At 40.0% G+C, this 23,216-nt stretch overlaps 1 protein-coding gene across 4 annotated transcripts in view; it reads left to right on the forward strand.

Annotated features, from left to right (window-relative positions):
• Positions 1–23,216, forward strand: part of dlgap2a (discs, large (Drosophila) homolog-associated protein 2a) — a 261,204-nt gene that overhangs the window by 201,924 nt on the left and 36,064 nt on the right. For all 4 annotated transcript variants that reach the window (XM_046855466.1, XM_046855468.1, XM_046855467.1 and 1 more), the window contains 4 exons: positions 2,890–2,958; positions 5,949–6,108; positions 8,226–8,445; positions 22,554–22,613. In XM_046855466.1, coding sequence (XP_046711422.1) covers positions 2,890–2,958; positions 5,949–6,108; positions 8,226–8,445; positions 22,554–22,613 — 509 coding nt within the window. The remainder of the gene's footprint in view (positions 1–2,889; positions 2,959–5,948; positions 6,109–8,225; positions 8,446–22,553; positions 22,614–23,216) is intronic.

The following is a 23,216-nucleotide window of genomic DNA, read 5'->3' on the forward strand; positions in this document are numbered from 1 at the left end:
GTTAGATGTGACAGGCTTTAGCTGCAACAAGTGACCTAAGTAAGGAGGTGAATGGCCGAGAAGGGTCTTATAAATGAACCAGTGAACCAGTGAATTTTATGGCGATTGTGAAGGGAGGGCCAGTTAACAGATGAATATAAAGCACAGTGGTGTGTATTGAAAGGAGCATTTGTGGCAAACCTAATAGCAGAATGGTAAAGAGCATCAAGTTTTGATAGGGTGGACTTACAAGCAACCCTATATATAGTGTCTCCATAATCTAACATGCGTAGAATGTCATTTAAATAAGAATAAATTTGGCAGAAGTGGTGAAGGAAGAGCGGTTTCTGTAAAGGAAACCAAGCTTGGCTTTGACCTTAGATTGCAGCTATGATATATGGATAAAGAAAGAAAGTGAAGTTTCCAACCAGATGCCCAAGTAGTTATAAGCAGTGACTTGTTCTAGAATATTCCCCTTGCAGGTGGTGATGTTAAGGGCAGGAGGAGGCGTAGTACCCCTACGGCAAAACCACATGCTTTTTGTTTTGGAGGTATTAAGAGTGAGTTTGAGTTGTGTAAAAGACTGCTGTAGTTGGTAAAAGCTATGTTGCAGGGTAGCTTGAACAGCATCAGGGGAGGGACCTATGTCATAAAGGATTGTATCATCAGCATATAAGTGAATGAGTGAATAACCAACTGCCTTCGGAATGTTATTAATATAAATTGAGAAAAGTGTGGGACCAAGGATGGAGCCTTGGGGGACACCCCTGGTGACCGGGAGAGAATGGGAGAAAAGGTTTTCAAATCTTACACGTTGAACCCGGTGAGAAAGATAATTTGAGAACCAAACCAGTGAGTGATCAGTGACACCAATGCTGCTGAGTCTGTGGATAAGTGTGTTGTGGTCCACCGAGTTAAAGGTTTTTGCAAGATCAATGAATATAGCAGAATATGAATATAATAGAATATGAGCTGCAGGTCTCTACCTCCCAAATCAGAAAGGAGGACAAGGACTGATTCCAAGGACTGATTCCAGGACAAGGACTGATTCAAGTACATTCCAGGTTACCAGCTATTCTGTCAACATCACCAGTAGATGGATGTTGCATGCGCCCTTTTGCGAAAGGCCGGTAAAATGCACCTGGATAAACACCTGTTCACCCTGTGTTTAGAAGACATGGATTTTGGAAGGACTCTCAAGCTTATATCAAAATGTTCTACAGGTATGGCAGACCCTTTCTTCCTCAAAGGAATGTGAGAGACCTGAACAGTGGTTGTTTGAAGAACCTGGTTTTTTAACCCACCCATCACCACAGAGATGCTACGCTCAGCCACTGTTAGATCTGCATTTATGGACAAAGGCTGGTTTAAAATAAGCCATCTGAGAAGTGAACTAAGCTGGATAACAGCTAAAGAACTACCTGCCAAGGTGGGGTTCAGGTCAGTGCGCTTTACTCAGAGCTTACTGGATGACCTTGAAACTGCACTTCCTGCTTTGGCAAGAGACTTCCTAAAGAAAACCCCCATTAAGAACAGTGAAGAAGTCCCATTGTTTTCTGAGTTGTGGGTTTCCTAAAGTAAGGAGGGCTGGCAAAAGGATGCCAGGAAACTTCTATTAATGGACACACCAGCGACAGGATTCTTCAGCGACTGGAGCAAAAATGATCATAGAGTCTGTGTGAAAACAGTCAATAATACAAGCTTGAAGGACATACGAAGGTGTTTAGAGGCACTGAACCCAGGCTCTTCCCCAAAAGGCAGCTGGAGATCCCTCAACAAAAGGCCCATTGAACGGAAAACAGGAGACCCGACACATAGCAAAACCGGGCTCCTCAGATGAGGAGGGGTGTCCATTATAATGAAGGAAATAATAAAGGACATCAAGTATTTCTCTCTCTCTCTCTCTCTCTCTCTCTCTCTCTCTCTCTCATTCTGTCTGTCTATCAGTCTGTCTGTCTTGCTCTCAATCAATCTGTCTGTCTCTCTCTTTCTCCCACTCCACAGTATGTCTGTCTCTTTCTCTCGCTCTGTCTCTCTCTCTCTCTCTCTCTCTCTCTCTCTCTCTCTCTCTGTCTTACTTTATCTGTCTTACTCTGTCCATCTATCTTTCTGTTTGACTCTCTCTCACTCTGTCTACTCTGTCTCTCCCCATCTGTCTGTCTGTCTTTTAACTCTGTCTGTTTGTATTTTTCTCTAGTTCTCTCTGTCTGTCTCACTGTTAATTTATTAGTCTGCCATGCTCTCTCTCTCTCTCTCTTTCTCTCTCTCTCTCTCTCTCTCTCTCTCTCTCTCTCTCTTTTTCTCTTTCTGTCTCTTATTCGTTGTCCTGCACCCTCTATTTCTATAAAGGCTGTCTCTTTCTTTTTTTTCTCTCACTTGCTTTTTCTCATTCAATTTTTTGGTTTATTTTCTCTCTTGTGTTTTTGTCCTTTGAGAAGTTGAGCACACTCTGTCCCTGTCATGATGGGACACCGATAAGATGAGTGCCCTGAGCCTCATTGAGATTCAGAAAGCGAAAGAGTGAAAGAGTGAAAGAGAGAGAGAGAGAGAGAGAGAGAGAGAGAGAGAGATTAGGTGAGAGAGAAAAAACAGAGGGGTAAAATGCTACATGGTGGGTAAATGCAGGGGTTGCAGTGATGGATGAATGGATGATGAATGGATGGATCATGTTAGACTAGTGATAGAACCTATCAGATATATGAATGAAGGAGGAATATTTCAGGTATAAGTGTGAATTTTCTCTGGGAAAATGGAAGTGATTTATAACAGAGCAACAAGTAGAATTGAATCAAATCATCTGGGACATTTGTACTTTCCTACAATACACATTTCTGCATTTTTTGTTGTTTCTCCCTCAATCTTTCTTCTCTTTTTTTCTTAACCTAAATCATTTTTTCTCTCCACCTGCAGCTCATACCGCCTGGATAAATCGAGCAATGACATGGTGAAGTACCTCACCAATTTCGCTGCAGATTTAAGGTGAACACACACACACACACACACACACACACACACACACACACACACACACACACACACACACATATACACAGTTAACAAACACAAATTGGTCTGCACTTTACACAGTGCTGTTGGGAGGATAAAAGTTTTTGTTTCATTCTAATGTGGATGCCAAAAAAAAAGAACATTTATAAACAAAATGTACCAAAAATGCTTCATGTGTAACTCACTGAGAATCCATTAATTAACTAAGTGTACCAAGAACCCACTAATGAATTAGCCTACCAGAACCCCATAAATAAACAAGAACGCATTAATAAACCTGATCTACCTGCAGCCTTGTAAGAACCTGGCCTGCTAAAATCACATAAATGAACCTGCCGTATCTAGAAGCTATCAGAGGGTTCCAAGTCAACTGGCGTCACGACTGCTCTGACTACGCTTTGTTTGTTTTTGGCCATCATTACATATAACAGAGCTCCTCATATCTATTGGTATACAATTCACTCACTTTTTGCCATTTTTCGGCGTCCACGAGGGAAACTAGTTGGCGTCAAGAACAGGCTGAGGGCACCCACCCCCTTACATAGTATTCTGTTAGCCAATGTCCAGTCTCTGGAAAACATGCTTGATGACCCAAAGGCAAGGGTAAAGTTCCAAAGGGACGTTTGGCACTGCAACCTTCTCTGCTTCACCGAGACATGGCTGAACCCAGTGGTTCATCCAATATGATGGATCTTGAGAGGTTCTGCAAAGAAGAATGGGAGAAACTGCTCAAAAATAGGTGTCAAGCTCAAAAATACTTGAGGCAGTAATTGGTGCCAAATGAGCTTCAACAAAGTATTGAGCAGACTGTGAAAATATTTATGTCCATGTGATTTTTGAAGATTTCAAACAAACATTGTCATTACAGGGTTTTGTTTGTAGAATTTTGAGGAAAATAATGAATTAAATTAATTTTGGAATAAGGCTGTAACATAACAAAATGTGAATAAAAAAGAGATACTTTCCAGATGCATTGTATTATAAACCTTGGAATGTCATGATCCAGTTTATTAGCCTGTTCTAATAAACCTGGATTATCAAGAGTCTGATGATGAACCTGGAGAAACCAAAAACCTGACAGTGATCCTGCATTAGCAAAACTTATTCATGATCATGGATTACCAAGAACCTTTCAATGAATATGGACTGCCAAGAACATGTCTGTGATCAAAGAACCTGTCAATGATCATAGATTACTAAGAATATATCAATAATAATGGATTACCAAGAACCTGTCAGGAGAACTGGAATACCAAGAACTTGTCAATGGTCATGGAATACCAAGAACCTGTCAATGATATTGGGAATACCAAGAACCTGTCAATGATTATGGAATACCAAGAACCGGTCAATGATCATGGAATACGAAGAACCGGTCAATGATCATGGAATACCAAGAACCTGTCAATGATCATGGAATACCAAGAACCGGTCAATGATCATGGAATACCAAGAACTGGTCAATAATCATGGAATACCAAAAAATGGTCAATGATTAATCATAGATAACATAAAATAATCATGGATTACTATGAACCTGTCAGTGATCCAAGAACCTGTCAATTATCATGGATTACCAGGAACCTGTCAATAATCATGGATTTTCAAGAATTTATTAATCCGGGATGATAAAGAGTAAAAGATGAGTAATTATGTGAAAAAACATACTAATCTAAGATGTCAAATCCTCCAAAAGCATCAGTCTGCCTTAAAAAAAATCAAAATCAAAATGTTATGTATTGCATCTTTGAAAGCAAAACCTTCCTGATTGGCTAGAAAATGCGATGTTTTCAGACGTTAAAAAAAGATCTTTGCTGGGGACAAACAAGTATTTCAACCTTGTGTCCCCGTCTGGCATGCAGATTCTCATCCTCTTCTCTGTCTCAGTGTGATTGACTCACTAACAAGTCACCAATTTGCATTTCCCTTCATTTCCTACTATCGATTAGATGCTTTGGTGCTACACCCAATCGAAGGAGCTATTTTCAGGTGTTAAACACATCAGTGACTTGGCAGCTCCATGGAATGAGACAGAGCTCATTTTCTTTGAACCTAGTGTCCTGTTGAGATTTCTACTCCTGAGTCATACTGATGCAGGACAATGTGACATGTTTTTTATTTTAGCTTCAGATCCAGGTGGTTTTACAGTCCATCAGCCTTGATTTAAAAATATGTTCATCTGAAGAAGGAGTCAAGATCTGGTGTCTCTGGACACTTCACCTCCAGTCACTACACGCAACCTTGGGGTAACCATGGACATCAAAGCATCTTTTTCTACACAATCTGACACTTAGGTGCTTGTTCAGTCTCTCATCATCTCAAGACTGAACTACTGCAGCTCACTCTGCATCAGAAGGACCTCTGCAGCTCATCCTAAATGCAGCTACATGAATAGTTTCCAACCTTTCTAAGTTCTTTCACACCACCTGATTGTTACCCTTCCTTCACTCACTTCCTGTAGTTTATAAAGGAAAAACTTGTAACTTAAGCTTTGCCTTCACCTTTCATAGATTCTGACCACTGCATACTAGAACATTTCACAAGAGCTGCAGTTTTGGAGATGCTCTGACCCAGTCGTTTAGACGTCACAAATTGCTCAAATCCTTATGCTCGCCCATTTTTCCTGCTTCTAACATAAACTTTGAGGACAAAATGTTCACCTGCTGCTTATTCATTAAATCCACCAACTAACAGGTGTATTGGTGTATTGATTGAAATGTGTATGTATTGATTGATAAAATCATCAAATGTCATCACTGTTAAGGTCAGTAGTTTTTAAGATAAATTATCAAAAATGATATATTCTATATTATAAAACATTTTCCTCATACTGTCTTGATACCTTCTGGATACTTCCATAGCATGACCTTCTAATCAGCGATGGTGCTTTAATAGTTTTAATGTAACAGCTAGAAATCTGCCACCAAACCTTACCCGTTTTTCTTCTCTCTCTCTCTGTTCAGTCAGAGCTACCATCTCCAAGCATCCCGGGACGTCCACCCCAGCATCACACTGGACCCGTCACCCAATTACAACTCGCCCAAATTCCGCTCCAGGAACCAGAGCTACATGAGGGCAGTTAGCACGCTGAGCCAAGCCAGTTGTGTCAGCCAAGTGAGCCAGGTGAGTCTTCACTTCTCCAGCCACATCACCTGGAAATTAATCCTGAAGATCATCGGAAAAAAAAAAAACTGGGTCCACCAGAATTTGAGAAAAAGGTCTTGTCATGCCACTGGTGTTATAAAAGTTATTTTTAAAACTCACCTGTCGGATTTTTCTTCAGGGTTTAACATGTAACCGTCAAGCTGAAGCACTTAAAACGTACTTTATTGTCAGCTCAAGAGTTTTAAGGACTTTCTCCAGCAGAAAAAAGTCTCAATAAAGTCAACCAGACTGCTGCGTAAATGTTCTGAGGTATCTGTTTTGAAAATCTCAAGCCCACCCTCCAAATGGATGGCCTGCATTGTGTGTCTTGGAGATAAGGTTTTTCTCGCTCTGTATGATTCCACGTTCGCCACCTCGGCATGCCGTCAAACACTTTGGTGCGGAAACACAATGAAGATCTGAGATCTTGCTGATTGGCGAATCATTTAGGAATTTGGTGCAATATTTTGGTCACACTTCCAAAAACAGGTCAATTGCTAAACCAGAATTTCTTATGGTGCTGGACTGGAATTTTATCCAGAATGTATTCCTGCCTCAGTCCTGAGAAAAGCTTCAGTTGTACTGTGACCCTGATCAGGATGAAGGTCTTGCTAAAATAGGATGGACTTCCATTATTGTTAGCTGAATTAGAAGCGAGGAGGGTGGAAGCCTAGTGGTTCCCAATGAACTTTGGACCTGGGGGTTGTGCGTTCAAATCCCAACCACGTTAACCTGCCACTGCTGGGCCCTTGAGCAATACTTAACCCTTCTTAATTGTAGAAATGAGATAATTGTAGGTCGCTCTGGATAGGTGCCCACTACAGCGACTAACTGCAGCCTTGACAAAATAGCATGTAAATAAAGAAATAGTTTTACATTTTATTTTTTGTTACACAGTAAACAATGTTTCAAAGGGAACAATCTTTATCTTGGCATTTGAGGTATCAGATAAAACACTGAAATTAAAGTTTTAATATTTTGTCGTCGCTGATATTGAGGTCCAGACCCCTAACTATAGATAAACTTACAAACAGAAATATCTTTCAAGAGTTTGAGATGAACGGAATGACCCATTTCAAAACAGCAGCCAAAGCTCAGCAGAGCAAATTTTCAACATTGGATAAAGTCTCCAAACTCAACATGTGCAACTCAGGAGATAATAAAGCGTGGAAATTCGTTCACAGGCGGAGAATATATGAAAGGATCGTTCATTAAAATATCAGAGCGTCTATTCCTCGATGCGGCTCTCCCATTTCCAGGCGACACTCCCAAGTCTTTCCGAAAGTATAAACTGCTAACATCCAAATACAGCAGAAATCCCACTAGTGCCACATAGTGGTGCAACTACCTTACATTTGCATGAAACAGCAAATTGTGTTAGATTCATTCGAATGTCAAATAGGTTTTTAGCGGCTCCAGGCAAATTTTATTTGGTGGGGGAGGGGCCAAAAAGGCTCTTTTGGTCACAAAGTTGGCAGACCCCCGGTATAAGGGAATGTTATGTTTAGTCAATTGAACGATTGAACAATAATGGTGTTTTTGGTGTGTTTTTTTTTTATGGAATCTTTGGAAAACAATGTAAGAAAATTAGGAGAATGTGTAAAAGTTAAAGAGTATAATTTTTTTTTTATAAAAATTATTAAGATAGATAGATAGATAGATAGATAGATAGATAGATAGATAGATAGATAGATAGATAGATAGATAGATAGATAGATAGATAGATAGATAGATGATAGATAGATAGATAGATAGATAGATGATAGATAGATAGAACTGTAAATGATCACATGAATACATGGGGGAAAATACAGGTAGTTATATAATATATAAATATGACTCACAGCCTTTACTTTAGTAAAGTCTTCTCAAAAAAATACAAAAAAAAAAACATATATCAGAGTTTTGCATCTACCAAAAGTCACAACTGTGCAAATTGAGGAGTGCGGATAAATATGCAAATATATGCAAAGTATGTAATATATAAGCAGATAAATGTACAGCAAATAAATATAAAGTCGGTGAAAAAATGTGTATGAGCTATTAAGAACAGAAGCCTGCTTGATTCCCTTTCATTGCCTTCTGGTTGGTTTCAGGTGAGCGAGGCTGAAATGAACGGCCAGTTCGAGTCGGTGTGCGAGTCGGTGTTCAGTGAGGTGGAGTCGCAGGCCATGGAGGCGCTGGATTTGCCCGGCTGCTTCCGCACACGCAGCCACAGCTACCTGCGTGCCATCCAGGCTGGCTATTCGCAGGATGACGAGTGTGTGCCTTCCATGAGCTCGTCCACCGTCACCTCCACCATCAGGTCCACGGCTGGTGAGTCGCCCAGCAGCGTGTCCGACTCAGAGAATCCCACTGATCACAATACAAACACTTTAATGGAATGTTTATCCCACAGCGCTGTTCTGCCTTTTGATTGGTCCAAAGGTTTTGATGATATTTCTATAGCAGCAGCTCAGACTAGTTCAGCTGCAATTAGAATTGTTTTAATGCATTATTGCTTTTATAGTCGCATAGTGGGTAAAGTGTTGCGTTTTGGACCAGAAGGTCTTGAGGTCAAATCTCAGCACCACCAAGCCCTTGAGCAAGGCCCTTAACCCACACATGCAATAACATGAAATTTTTTTGGAAGACACCATTACGGGTTACATTTACATTAGCAAATTATATTCTTCATCTATCTAATTATACAGATGAGGTTTAAGGGCCTTACTCAAGGGCCCATCAGTGGTAGCTTGGTAGTGCTGAGATTTGAACCCATGACCTTCTGATCATAAGTCCAACATCTTTTCCATAAATAATTTTGTCATAACCGTATCTCATCGTTCACAATATTTTCATAAACTGAGGTACGTTAACATTAATAAAATGGTGTTATGTGGACATATAAAAAAGTGTGGTTAATAAACAAATAATTATAACAATAATTGGCAAAACTGCTGTGGTATAAAAGGAACAAAACACTTTAGGATGCGCTGTTATGGGGAAATAATCAGCTTCAGGAAGATGACCATAACTCCTGCTCAACTCATCATCCTGTCGCTGATTCTTTTTCCATAATAGTAATAGCACAAAAAAAAACAAAGCATTTTACTCGTAACATAGCCGGGACATACATGCATCTTAAACCCCATCCTGAAAGCTCCGGGTGAGCATGTGGTGGTCTTCTTCGCATGTTCTTGCTGTATTTATTTCATTTATTTTTTTAAAGAAATAATAGTCATATTAGAGCAGATGTCTGAAAAAACATGATCGGCTTATTGTGCATTTATAGTCAAATAGAGCTCAGTAATTATCGCAAAAACAAACCAGAACCCAGGAAACCTGTGGTGGACATGTATGGTTAAGCACAAGAGAGAAAAAAAGTCTAAACCCTTCTCCTGATTGACTTTTTTTTTAATGTGCATTTGTTATGTAAGTTTTTTACCAATCTGGCTGACAGTTTTGTCTACACGGATCAATTAGAAAAGAAAGAAGATTTTACTTGTCACATGTACGTTACAGAACAGCAAAATTCTTTCTTTATGTATCCTAGAGCACAGGCTTAGCCACGATACAGTACCTCTGGAGCAGAAAGGGTTAAAGGCTTTGCTGAATGGCCCAACACTCGCAGCTTCTAAACTTTAACCATTAATCCAGAGCATTGAGCACTATTTAATTCAATTCATTTTTATTTGTATAGCGCTTTTAACAATGAACATTGTCTCAAAGCAGCTTTACGCAAAAAGCTGCCAATTCCCAAGCATTCACAGATTTGTTCAGTGGATAAGATGGATATCTGATTAGAATGTCATGAGTTTTAAATGGGTCCAGCACCAACAAGATGCCACTGCTGGGTCCTTGAACAAGGCCCTTAACCCTCACAGCTGAATAATTGAGATAACTGTAATGCCATAAATGTAAATGTGAAAGTACTAATCCCCTGCTTCAAAATGAGTCTAGAAAAAGTCAAATTATTTTTTAGAACAATGCTGACATTCTTCGTATTATGATTTATTACGACTTCAATGTTCCTATTATCATTTTTGCACAGAATTCTTTTGCCTAATCAACTCAGTTTATCTGAAAAGACTCACCGATCTATTAATAGAATAATATTATCGAGTTAAACACTGATTGATTCCGAATAAAATGATCATGAGCCCAAAACCTTTTTTTTTAGCAAAAAAAGGCCACGGGTGTTATTGCGAGTCAGGGGGTTTCTTCATCATTCATTCCTCTCTAAATGTTCTGCTTCCTGTTGAATTGATGCTGAACTGTATGCTGGTGAAAAAGTTGATATCGTTGTAGAGTAGATAAGTTTTGATCCTCATAAATTGAAAGGAACGACTGATTCCGCAAAATGTAGTTGAGGAAAAAGATATTTGACTTTGAAATGTAGTGAAGTTAAAGTAAAAGTCTCTGGAAATAGAAATACTTTATTAAAGTACAGAAACGTGAAAAAGTGACTCATGTACAGTATTTAATTCATTACTGTCCACCACTGCATCTAACGTTCTTTAAGTTTTCACTCCCAAGTAGAGAGGAACGGCAAGGTTTTTCTGTAACGTAGTGTAGTCAAAATGCAAACAATCTGATTAAAGTACAGACACTTGACAAATATAATTAAGTAAAAGTCCTGGCCATCTGCTATACATTAATACTTGCTATGTAATTAAAGTACACTGCAACTCCATAGCCACATAAAGTGGTAGCTGAGTAGGTTAAGGCTCTGGGTTACTGATCGGAGGGTTGAGGGTTAAAGCCATGGAATCGCCAAGCTGCCACTGTTGGGCCCTTGAGCAAGGCCCTTAACTCTTGCTCTAGGGGTGCTGTATCATGGCCGACCCTGTGCTCTGACCCCAGCTTCCTAACATCACTGGGATATGCAAAGAAAGAATTTCCCTCTGCTGTACATGAGACAAGTAAAAAGCGACTTTACCTTTGCTCGCTTGCTGGAAAAACATGAGCCATTTGAGGGCACAACATAAGAAATGGATCATTATCTTAGCAACATCAGATTCAAGGCAGCCATATGATTTGTCCACCCCCTATGGTCTTCACTGTTGGATCTTATGTATCTGTTAGGACCCAATGGTGCTTGTTTGTATCCTATTGATATCGGTATGTAATTGATGTAGTGGCGCATGCATGTAATGTGTACTTTGGCATGGCATGTATGCATGTGATCTGCTTATGAGCAAAATGACTGTTCTGTCTTACAAAGAAACAAATCAAACAAAGTAAAGCAGGTAAGTTCTGGTGTGCCTTAGAGAGTTAGGCAATGAACCCTATTGAATTCAGACTCACAGGGAATAAACAAAGAGAAAAGGCTGAAAAGTAAACCATCCAATTACCATGTCCTTGCCCAATCAGTGTCCTTGTATGATTCCACTGTGTACCTTCTTCTAAAGATTTCGAATTCTCTGCTTCGCCCCGATTTTCTTGGCTCGCTCGCGGAGCAGGCAGGGAGGGGTTGAGAAGCGATGAGCTGCAATACGATGCGTCTAGAAATGCTGCCCGGATCAATGCTTCTCAATCGGTTGGCCTTCGTATTTTGACGTTCTCCCGGATTCTGTAGTTTGCTTCCATTCCCTTGATCTCCTCTTTTTTTCTTACAATTTGCTTTTTACTATGATGTGCAGGTGTTTCCATTTCAGTGTTGAGTTCTCTCTCCTACAGGGCCTGTGGCTGGTACAGCTCTTGAATGCCTTGAGTTTTTTCAGAGATTGATGAAATTGTTCAGAACGATGAACGGTGTAAGCAGTTGCAAACAAATTTTTTTGGGGGGGAGGGAGGTTGAATGAGCGTCACACGGATAAAGACGGCTTCTGGGTTTTTTTTGGCCATTTAGGAAACAGGGCTAGGGACAACTGGAAAGACTTTGAGTATGTTTACACTGCCTTCTCACTAAAATATATTTCAACGTTCTTGCTAACTAAATTATATTCGATTTTCTATAAAACAAAACTTGACTGTGTGTCAAGAGAACCCTCCATGGTTCCACTTGGTTATTCCTGGTCTAATTTGTAAGGGGTCTGTGTGGGCCTTTCATATTCAATAGGGTTCATACCTGCTCTGCTGAGACACACAGAGAGATTAGGTTGAAAACTTTGCTCGCATTTTTGTCTACTTTCAATGCACAAAACATAGGGCTTCTGCTAGTCGGAAGAGGGATGAGGGATTTGATTATGTTCACTGAGATGGGGCTGTTATAATTCTTGCCAGGTTCTCCCCGGAGGTAGAACTCTCCGTTTTGTGGTTTGAGACACAAAAAAAGTACATGCAAATTGATGTTTGAGTGAGAAGGCAGAGTAACAGCATGAAACAAACCCACAATAATGTGAGTCAAAATAAGCCCCATTGCCTATAATAACTCAACATTAGCATCTGCCATCAGCCGGCGCTGAATTAATAGCAATCCAAAAAAAATGCCATTTTGCATTTTGCACACCAAATGAAATCGACTCAGAATGCATTATTTGAAAGATATAAGGTATCCAATGTCCTGTTGATTATTGCTGCAAATGTACATTATTATAATGATATTATTTCGTACAATTTGTATGCGAGCAAACTGTGGCGAGAAACCTTTGTTTTCACACAAAGGAAGCCCCAGGTAATCTTGTGTCATTTGACTCACATGTGTTTGTTTCAGGCTTTGTACTGATGTGAGCATCACAGTGTTTCTAGCTGTCCCGACCTGTAGGAACGTTATATACTTTCCTGCTTGTTTATGTTTGTCTTCCAGAGGGGAATGAAGTGCTCGAGGGCACTGGTTTACTTAATGAGGACAATTTTTTCAACAAGGAGGCAGACATGACTTCCATGGCCATGAGGGATCTATGCCATCCTAGAAGAGAAAGCGAATCCCGAAGCCTGTACAGTAATCTTTCTTCTACCACAGTTCCTTCAATGTCCCCGCACAAGACTAGCATCCCTGTTAGACCGCGGCCTGTTCCGTCAAGCGTGCAGGAGACAGCCGACCTTGCTCTTGCGATCAGCCAGCAGTGGAGGGAGGATGTTTCAGCCATGCGAAAGGAACTAGCCGAGCTCAGACACGATCTGTGCAGCGAGCTGCGAGCCTTCAACAGCAACTTTTCCACTTTCGCACAACATTACAATACATGGTCGCCAAGCTGGGCGAAGGGAACTCAACATGGTTCTGATCACGTATCCGTCAGTACCCAGGCTGGGAGCAGAACATTGTTGCGACAGAACACAGCAGATGCTGCAGTGAATTGCCCTTCACCTATTGATCCAAATGTTTTATCCATGCATTCCCCAGATCCAGAGCCTTCGGATAAAAATATCCTGCATGTCTCAACTTCTAGACCATTATTCCAAACAGACCCAAATTCTCAGTTGGTCGAACTTGATGATCCAACCTATGCCAACCTGACTCCTCCAGAACCTGTGGACCTGTCTTTGCTAAGCTGGTCTGAACTGGATCCCGATCTAATGACCCCTCCTGATCCTCCAGAAACAGAGCTACCTTTAGAACATATGTATTTTTCAAAATCTAAACGAGTGGAATCAAGTGTAATAGAGTTTTCAAATGTAGAACCTGTCAACCTGGCAAACTTACACTGGCTAAAATTGGATCCAGACAATACTAGTCCACCAGATCGATCATCACGTCAGAAGTCTCTTGATCCATCCATACCATATCCCTTCATTCACGAGCATTTCACAGAAGATGAACCATGTCCACTATCTCCAGGTATTCATGTAACAACTGAGAAGCAGCAGCATCATCCAACTCGAGCTTCTGTAAGCCCAATCGAGTTGATAGAGCCAACAGAAGAAATCTCAGATTACAACATAGAAGAATATACAGTCATGGAACCTGGTGACTGTCTTGTGTTAAGTCCATTGACACCAGAATCAATGTATCTTAATGATTTGAAATGGCCAAGTATAGAATCCTTGGACCCTGGGTTGCCTAGTCCAGGGTTAGCAGATCTTCCAGACCCTCCATCCCCAGAAGCAGCTTATTATGATGAACCTGCTGACAATGCAACTGAAGATCCACCATTTCCAGAAATATTGGACACCATCTACTTACAGCCAGCAACTCCAGAACCAGTTGATTTAGATGTATCAAACCCAGAACCGATGTCTCCAGCAATTCAGACTTCAGCAGCATTTGAACCAGAGGCTCAACCTGTAGTTTTGTGGTCAAAGAGAGAAACTATAGAATTGAGTCAGTCAGACTCCCCTTGTAAGGTACCTCTAAATATAAGAACTATGAGCTGGTCAGAAATGGATCCTGAAATTATTAGCCCGTCAGAACCAACCTACACGGAATCAAGTGTTGCCTACTTGACTCAGCTGTCCCCTCTTGAGAGTGCTTCAGTGATACTTCCTGAAGACTTTTCTCAACAACTGGAAGACCAATACCCCGAAGAGTCAGATGAACAAGTTGCAGAGTACCCACTCAAACGAGATGCCCTTGACTCTGCTACAGTCGACCTCCTAGAGTCAGATACAATCTTTTCAGCCATCTTGTGTTCAGTGGAACCAGATGATCATGAATTTGAGACACTGACTATGGAAGAGGCACTGGAAATAGTGGACCCAGGTAACAGTTCCCCTGCAACTATAGACCCAGCAACTGTGCACCCATTTAACTTGTCCCTTCTAGAACTTCAGGCTGCCTTAGACGTATCTAAGAGAGAAACGACCGATAACGGATCGCCGAGAGGTACCGTGGCCAGCAGCCCTTCTCCTTCTTGCAGAGATTTCCTTTGGATTAGATGGCAGCGAAGGTTACGGGGAAGAATGCCCATGTCCAGGAGTGCCAGTATGGAGATCTACCACAAGAAATATTCCAACAACTCAGAGATGTCTTATATGTCTCTGTCGATTTAAGTAACTCGAAGCCACACATGGTGTATCGCCAAATTTGTACAAATCAGAGGAGTGTGGGGTAATGATGCAAAATGTTTACATGGTTTGTCTGTTTTTTTATTATTATTTGTGAGAGAGCAAGTGGGTGATGGAAGTCAGGATAGAGTGAGTTAGCCAAGAAGCCATAAGGGAGGTTTTAGGCTAAGAGAACCTTTATTTCGAGCTGATGAGCCCCAACGAAACGTAGCTAAGAGCGGCTTGATGCCTGCACCCACATTACATTAGTGTCTCTCAGACACTTAGCACTTATTTAACACTGAGAAGCAATGACTCATGAACCAAAGTCTCAAAAACACGAAAAAATGCTTCTCTACATCACTTTACAGTCTGCTTGGTTTAGCAGTTCCTTCCAAAAAAACGTGTATTTTGGTAGATACTGTGATTGCATTGGCTGTGGACAGGAAGTTCTCAATGAGAGTGTCTTTGAGAGCATCTATCTTTGATAACCTAAGAATATTAAAGAACTTTTTTTCGCTGATAAAACATTGACTCATGCTGCAGAAATGGAATGTAAAAGAAAAAAAATGCCTCTCGTCCAAATGCGTAAAAAAAAAAAAGGATGAGTACTGAACATTGACCAAAGACTGCTCAAGGGATTTCTTTGATATACTTTACCGTCCTTTCGATCATCGTTTTCCTCTGAATGTGGATAAAATGGTGGTTACGTCGAGACACCAGAAATCAGAATGATTTGAAAAAAAAAAAGATTAGGTAATGTAATAAAATGACGTTCCAGGTAAAATAAATTCCAAGTTTTCAAAGCCAAAGCCTTGCTGTAAACCAGGCAGGTGGGTTTAGTACTGTGAAACTCTTGAAGATGCACTGGATCGACCAGACGCAGTTTGCACAGTTATAAACATGACGTTTCAAATGCATTCTATACATTATTGTTCCATACAGACATATATACAATCAAAACGTATATACTGTACATAGATGGGATGAATAATACTGAAACGCTGGTTGCGCCGTAGGTGATAATTTTTTTTATATACATATTCCCTAATTTATTGTGAATATAAAGTTGAATGTATACTGTGTTTTTTTTTCCTGCAATTATTCAAATAATATATGACTGTCATTAGTTATGCAAAGAGGAAACATTAAGTTTTATAGCATAATAAAGGGCCACCAATTGGGAATGTAAAAATTAAGCCATAGACGCGGGTTAACGAGCTAAAATGGGAAAAAAAACACACTTGTGATTACCATAAATCACATGAAAAGTTGATAATGTTGCTTGTGGTAGAATTGAATCAAAGTCTTATATCCCAGTTTCTGATCTGATGATGCTAAACCACAGCATCTCATATCCTACAATCCATGGACAACAGTTTGTAGACACCTGAGCATAAGATGCTTTTTGAACATCCCATTCCTCATTTAGTCCCCATTTGCTCTTATAATAAGCTCCACTTTTCTGGGAAGATGTTCCACTCATTTTTTTGGAGATTTGTGGAGATTCATTTAGCCACAAGAGTGTTAGTAAAGCCATGTAGGTGACATGATGAGGCCTGGGGTTGAGTCAGAGTTTCTATTTATTCCAAAAGGTGTTCAATAGGGTTTGGAGCTCTATAGCAGGAGATCTTCCACTCCAACCCATGGAAAGGATATGTTCATGGATTGCTCATGTTGGAACAGGATGCAAATACACTTTTTGTTAGTTAGCCAGCCACCTAACTGACAATGAAAGTTTTGTTTATTTGCACTGAGATAGAGAAAGCGAGACTAAAAAAACTAGAATTTTATTTTTTAATATTTTTTTGTCCCCCTAAAAAAAAAAAAGAATTTGTTCTTGAAAGAGTCAGGAAATTGGTGTTATTAAAATGATATTTATTAAAACTGCAGTTTAAATGTTTTCATAGATACTTAAAGTAATTAGTAAGTAAGTAAGTAAGTAAGTAAGTAAGTAAGTAAGTAAGTAAGTAAATAAGTAAGTAAGTAAGTAAGTAAATAAATAAAAACAATGTATTAGTCATAAATATGCAGAATGGGATGTGGACTCGACCCCAGTTCTCATATCTTCAATGTGGACTCGACCCCAGTCTTGGTATCACCTGCCCTCTTTTTAAACCACTTAATGATTCCCCTTTGCTGTGACTCCTTAGTTTTCTGGCAAGTAATAAAAAAAGTGGGTTGAACGCACACATTTGGACTGAACCCACCGGTGCTCTGAAGTACAGTCAAAACACTGTACAGTAGCATTGAAAAAAAAAGAAAAAAAATTACAAAAAGATTATTGCTTGCTCATTGTTCCATAACACCATAGTGAATATGATCATGTTTCCTGACATGGCAGGAAGTATCACGCCGAGCTGTACGGGTAATTTATCGCATATAAGTGTAGAAAGTGTATATTTTTTTAAATAACTGAGAGACTATTTGGTTGTGGTTGCATATCCGGATGTTATACCGTATTTTCCAGACCATAAGACACTTAGGAAGTGTGAGTTATTGTGAGAAACTTTAGCGCTTGGGTTTCATGCAATTCCAGCTGTCAGAAATACTTCATTGAAGGTTTCTAAGTAGCACAAAGGATAATAGCTGAGTCAAAATACTTATATTACATTACATAAATATGCAAAATTGAGCTTGAGGGTTTTTATTTTCTCACTTAAAAACCCAAAAGTAACATTTTTGCAGTATCCACATTGGAACTTTCAACTTTCCAACCTGTAACTCCAAAACCAGCAATCACCGCTTAGCACTGACTGATAAATCAGCTGATCTACAAAGAAAAGAAGGTCTTTTGGATTTCTGGAGTTCTACCAGTAGATCTTTTGTAGACTAGTTTAAATACATCTACCCCAGTACGTACAACAATTGCCTGGATGCTACCCAATTCCTAGCCACAGATAGATCGAAGTCGTGAAATGCCATAGACAAACTGGTCGTGCCAATTGCAAACCGTTAATGGAATTTTCAATGTTAGCATGATCTTAGCTTCCCACCATCTCACACTGGTTTGATGTCTACAGAAGATCCAGTTTAAGAGACAGACATACACGAGGCTCAATGTTTTACATTCTTTATTGGCCAGATTTTCTTCAATTTTTTTCCCATTTGATCACCTGCCAATTTCCACCCAGCTGCTAGCTGTCTCGTATGAGAGATGGTGAAGGCTAACACATGCTTCCGCCAGCTCATTGACTGAAGCCAGCCTGCCAAACGGATTTTTTCCCAGATACAAATGGTTCGGGATCTCCTAACCGGAGAGAAAATAGATTGTTAATGTTACAAAAAGGAAACATTTACTAAGACATAAGAAAATGTATTAATTAATTACGTAGAACTGAATGCAAGTTCAGATAAGTTTAGCTTATCTGAGCTTTAGGATATCAGTAACATTATTTCCTAATGTTATATAACTCTTTATATAACATATATAAAAACACTATATGGCAAATGTTTGTGGATACCTGACCAGAAGATCGGTATGTGCTTTGTGGACATCCCATTCTAGATATAGTCCCCATTTGCTCGTATTATAACCTCCATTCCTCTGGGAAGGTGTTCCACTAAATTTTGTGAAGATTTCGGAGATCTTTTCAGCCACAAGGGTATTAGGACATGCCATGTCCACACTAATATGTTTTCCTTTGAAAACCGAAAACATTTTTTGGCCTTCACCCACACTGAGGCGCTGTTTTCAGTCAACACTTTTGGGTAAATTTAAAAACGCAGTTTTTACGTCAGACTGTCAAGAAACTTTCAAAAACTACGACACGTTTTTAGTCATTGCCACGACAAAGAGCTGGAAAGTAAATAAACAGCACTAGGAATTTTCCATATAAGCAGTACTGTACAGGGACGAAAGCATTTTTAGAAGTTTCGGTGTGGACGAGGTGCGGAGTGTTCACATTTCTCATGTTCAATAGGATTTAGAGCTCAATAGCAGGAAGATCTTCCACTCCAACCCATGTTAATCATATCTTCATGGAGCTGGCTTTGTGCACAGGGCATCTCCTAGTTAATGTGAAGGAAAAATTTCATATTACAACCTCCAAAGACGTCCTACACGATTGTATGCCTCCAACTTTGTAACAGTTTGAAGAAGAACCATATGTGGCTGGAAAAAATCAGGTGTCCCAATTCTTTTGTCGGTATAGTGAATCTAGTCCAATGCTGAGGTTCGGTTGTTGAAGTGTGTAGATCAAGTCTTACATTTGAATTCATGCTTTTGATGCAACGCAAATAGCTGTGCTTTCTAACTGGCAACGTGAACCCTGATGAACTCCTTGTGACAATTTTTTTTACTTGAAATAAGCCAAAAGATTTAGCCAGCTAGCATGTAGCCACAGATTTGTTTGTACGGGCAAATTAACGGTGAATATTACTGTTCTGTTCACGCTAATACTTAGCGTCAAATATGACGTGTTCAAATCGCGGTTTGAATTGCAGAAAATCTGAACACATGATCCCATTCCAAATGTAGCAACACCACCATACCTTCTGGAGTAGCATGCGTCCTGTCCAAATATTTAAAAAATTCTGGGTTAGTGTAAAATTTACAGATACATACCACTTGGTAGAGACCTGAAAAAAGTGTCTTATCGTCTGCAGAGTGAGGTATAGCGTGCCTTCAGGCTTGCCGTTAGACATTTCTCCGATGCTAAAACTCGTGAATGGTGTCATTTCATTCTATTTACGAATTCATTTTTCTCAATGCTGTCCAATCACTGTGAAATTTGGAATGATTTCATCATCAGCACCAGAGTTTTGATTTTCAAATTTTTTTCGGTGTGTGTGTGTGTGTGTGTGTGTGTGTGTGTGAGTGCGGTCCGTATAATCAGCCTCTCCAAATTTTTTCTCTGTAAATGCATCTCTAACGAGTCGGACGCTCCGAATCGTTTCTCATATATTTATTTGGATGGTCGTTGCTAGCACTTTTGTTCCTTTCCTCAGATTCTTCGAGCTCATTCTCAATGTATTGGAATTATCTGAATGCTACGAATCTAAAGTGCGTATATAAATAATAATAAAAAAAGTATCTTCCGTTTGTGTTTTGCCAAGACTTGTGGCTTTGTGGCGTGTGAAATGATTATCGATGGAATTTTATTTCCCCCAGGAAAAATGGGCAGGGTGTCAATGCTAATTCATGCAATTGTAGTTATTGACAGTAGTATTTTCATGCTAAACATAGCCAAAAAAAAAAAAAAACACTTCAATTTAGGTTCCTATACATTTCTGAATTAATTTTTTGAGTATGTTTATCATGAAGGGCGCTATTCCTTGTATGGGCACTTCTCCCGGAAGAGCGAAAGAGCGAGAGCCCACCCAACACTGCACAAGACATAACTCGAGAAGAAAGTTTTCAAAGAAGTGTGTTTTTGGATGTTAGGGAAGAAGAACCTCGTTCAGTATTTACCATATACGTGGTGGTATCAAAAACTTTTGAGACAACCTCTGTTTCCAAGGACGTATTTTATTTATCTACGTTTCCACACCTTCAAAATAGTGCACAGCAATACAGAGCTCCCAGTGTTCCTGCCACATCTGGAAAGTGTCCTGAAAGCCTTCTTTTCGGAGGAACTTTGAGGAGGAGCTCGGTGACAGGGTGCGCACGTACGCATTAAAAATAGCACCAGTCGCACAACTCCCAATGTACACGGGACGATGTCTTTTGGCACACTGACTTATAAAGATCAGTGCTCCCTGTGACTGTGCATGCAGCCTTGTGCTGCCATCTGTTGGAGTGCTAGTCTCGAAATTTTTTTATACCACCTCATAGACAGGTCCTGCTGTTGGTCAGAATCAAGATCAGGATATGTACAGCTGGGCCTGATTGTTAGCATAGTTCATTTCTGACTATAAAGCTTAGCATGTCTGCAACATTTTAGCTTCGCCCACACCATAAGCTTGGCTTTTTGGAAAGAAGAGTAACGCTAGATCTTTCTTTTACAAATCTGATCAGAGATATAAAGGAAGCAATACTACTGTATAGGTACTCAATATTAACATGAGATTGGCTGAAACTGTGTGTGTTATGATCATCTTTAAATTTAATGTGTCCATGGTTTTTATTGATTGGTTACGGCTTCCCGTCGAGAGTAGAACTCAATTCTCTCACGCACTTTTGGTGTACCTTCATGAAATGTTCTTTTTAATGTTGAATATACTGAATTATTATTGTTAGATATTTCCATGATTCAAAGCTGATGCAAGTTCTGTTCCCACCACTTTTCCGAAAGCAAAGCTCTCTCAAAACCGTTTTCAACTTTTAGACTATCATGAGGCGTCATCTTTTGACCTTACAAAAAACTCGCTCTCATGACTCGCTAACAAGGAGCAAAGGGATTTCATCTTAAATCAGATAAAAAGTTTGGTGTCTCAGAGAACACGGCTGCAGCAGATGATCGCTCAGGGATGAACTTACCAAGACCTCTACTTCTTCTTTTGGCTGCTGCCATTAGGGGGCGCCACAGCGGATCATCCTTCTCCATACTACTCTGTCTTCTACATCTGCTTCTTTCAAACCAACTACCTGCATGTCTTCCCTCACCACATCCATAAACCTCCCTCTTGGTGTTCCTCTTTTCCTCCTTCCTGGTGGCTCCATAAAAGCAGCAGACTTACAGGACCTACAGGACGAATCCCACTTTCCCAGGTCAAGTTTGTGAACATTTGTTGCTTTGTTATGAAGTTATTGACAGAATTAAAAAGTATTCCCAAAAAGTCTCAAAATCAAAAAGCGCCTTGTCTCCTATTCAGGTTTTAACATCAGGTTCCTTTCTGTGTTTTTTAAACTGTTGAACCAAAAATTCTACAGCTGGCAAGACATTCCTGATGATTTCAGACCAACCTTCTGTTCATGGTCATCCAGGATGAATTTTTATCCAGAATCTGAGACTTAACCAAAAGCCAAAGCCATAAATACACTATTTGGACAAAAGTATGTGGACACCTGTCCATAAGATGCTATTTGCTGTTTTGATAACCTTCACTCTTTTGGGTAGATGTTCCATCAGATTTTGTGGAGATTTTGTAGAGATGCATTCAGTTTCAAGAGTGTTAGTAAAGTTAGCTGCTAATGTAGGTGAGGTGAGGAGGTTCCTGGGAGCATTGTCATGCTGAAGCAGCAATTGTTTGCCTCCAGGTTTGTGGTAACAGTTTGGAGAAGAAGCACATATGGATGGAAAGTCAGGTGTCCCACTACTTTTGGCCAGATTTGGCACCATCACATTTCAAGTCACATGACAGTCCTGTAGTCATCGTCTCCCTTCTGTCTTCTTACGCCCTTATCATAAGACAGAATGTGAGGCCTTCAGAATAGATACAGCAGAATTTGTTTTCAGTGTACTGGTTAATGGGAATCATACTTCCATTTCATCATGTTCCTGAGAACCTGCCACACCTATGGTCTCCTGAATGCAGCCAAGATTGATAGAGTAGGGGGAGATCTCCAAGATTTATCTCTCTTCCGGATGGTCACTTTTCAGCACTTTCCACTTTTGGTTTATTCACAAAATGTCTGGTGCTGGCTTTGCTCTGTACAACAGTGGATAAGCATGAGGTGTGTCCTTTGCTCGCAGGGATCCAGTTTCGCCTTCCATCATTGGGCAGCGTGGACCGACCCTCACAGCAGCCGCCAGGTAAATCCACACCCACCTTTATCAAATTAATATTACCTGCAACCAGCAGCATTTCAGATGTGGAACTTACATGTGGCATGCAGTTCATTATACTGATTTAATGCTCGTGAATTAAATGACAAAGTCTTGAGTTATTGTTTTTATGAAGGGTGATGGACACGACTGTAGCTACCGAGCAAACCTGAGGTGATACCAACGTTAGAAGTGTTACACTCCTGACTCTATTACACAACTGACTCTATTACACTCCTGTTACACAACTGAGAGTCAGACTGTGCTCAGTAAAGTGTTCAGGTAAGTGTTCAGGAACACAAGTATTTTGTCTTTGCACAGGCAATGAAGCTCCTGCTTTCCAATCTCGTACATCGCAATTACGTCCTGTACTCTATACCTATACAGCAAAAAGAGATTAAAAAATCCGACTATAGTACATCATATTTCCCAAGTGATTATAATGCTGACTGCTAAAATATTCAGTTGTTTTTCTTTAAAAAATCTGTAAGCATCAGAAAGTTTACACCCAGCAATGTTTAAAGTAAAAATAAATAAACCCTGAAGCCTTCAGCGGGTCTTCTGCAAACTACTTCATTATTTGAGAAAAGG

This window comes from Silurus meridionalis, chromosome 8 (assembly GCF_014805685.1).
Source record: "Silurus meridionalis isolate SWU-2019-XX chromosome 8, ASM1480568v1, whole genome shotgun sequence".
In the NCBI taxonomy this organism is placed as follows: domain Eukaryota; kingdom Metazoa; phylum Chordata; class Actinopteri; order Siluriformes; family Siluridae; genus Silurus; species Silurus meridionalis.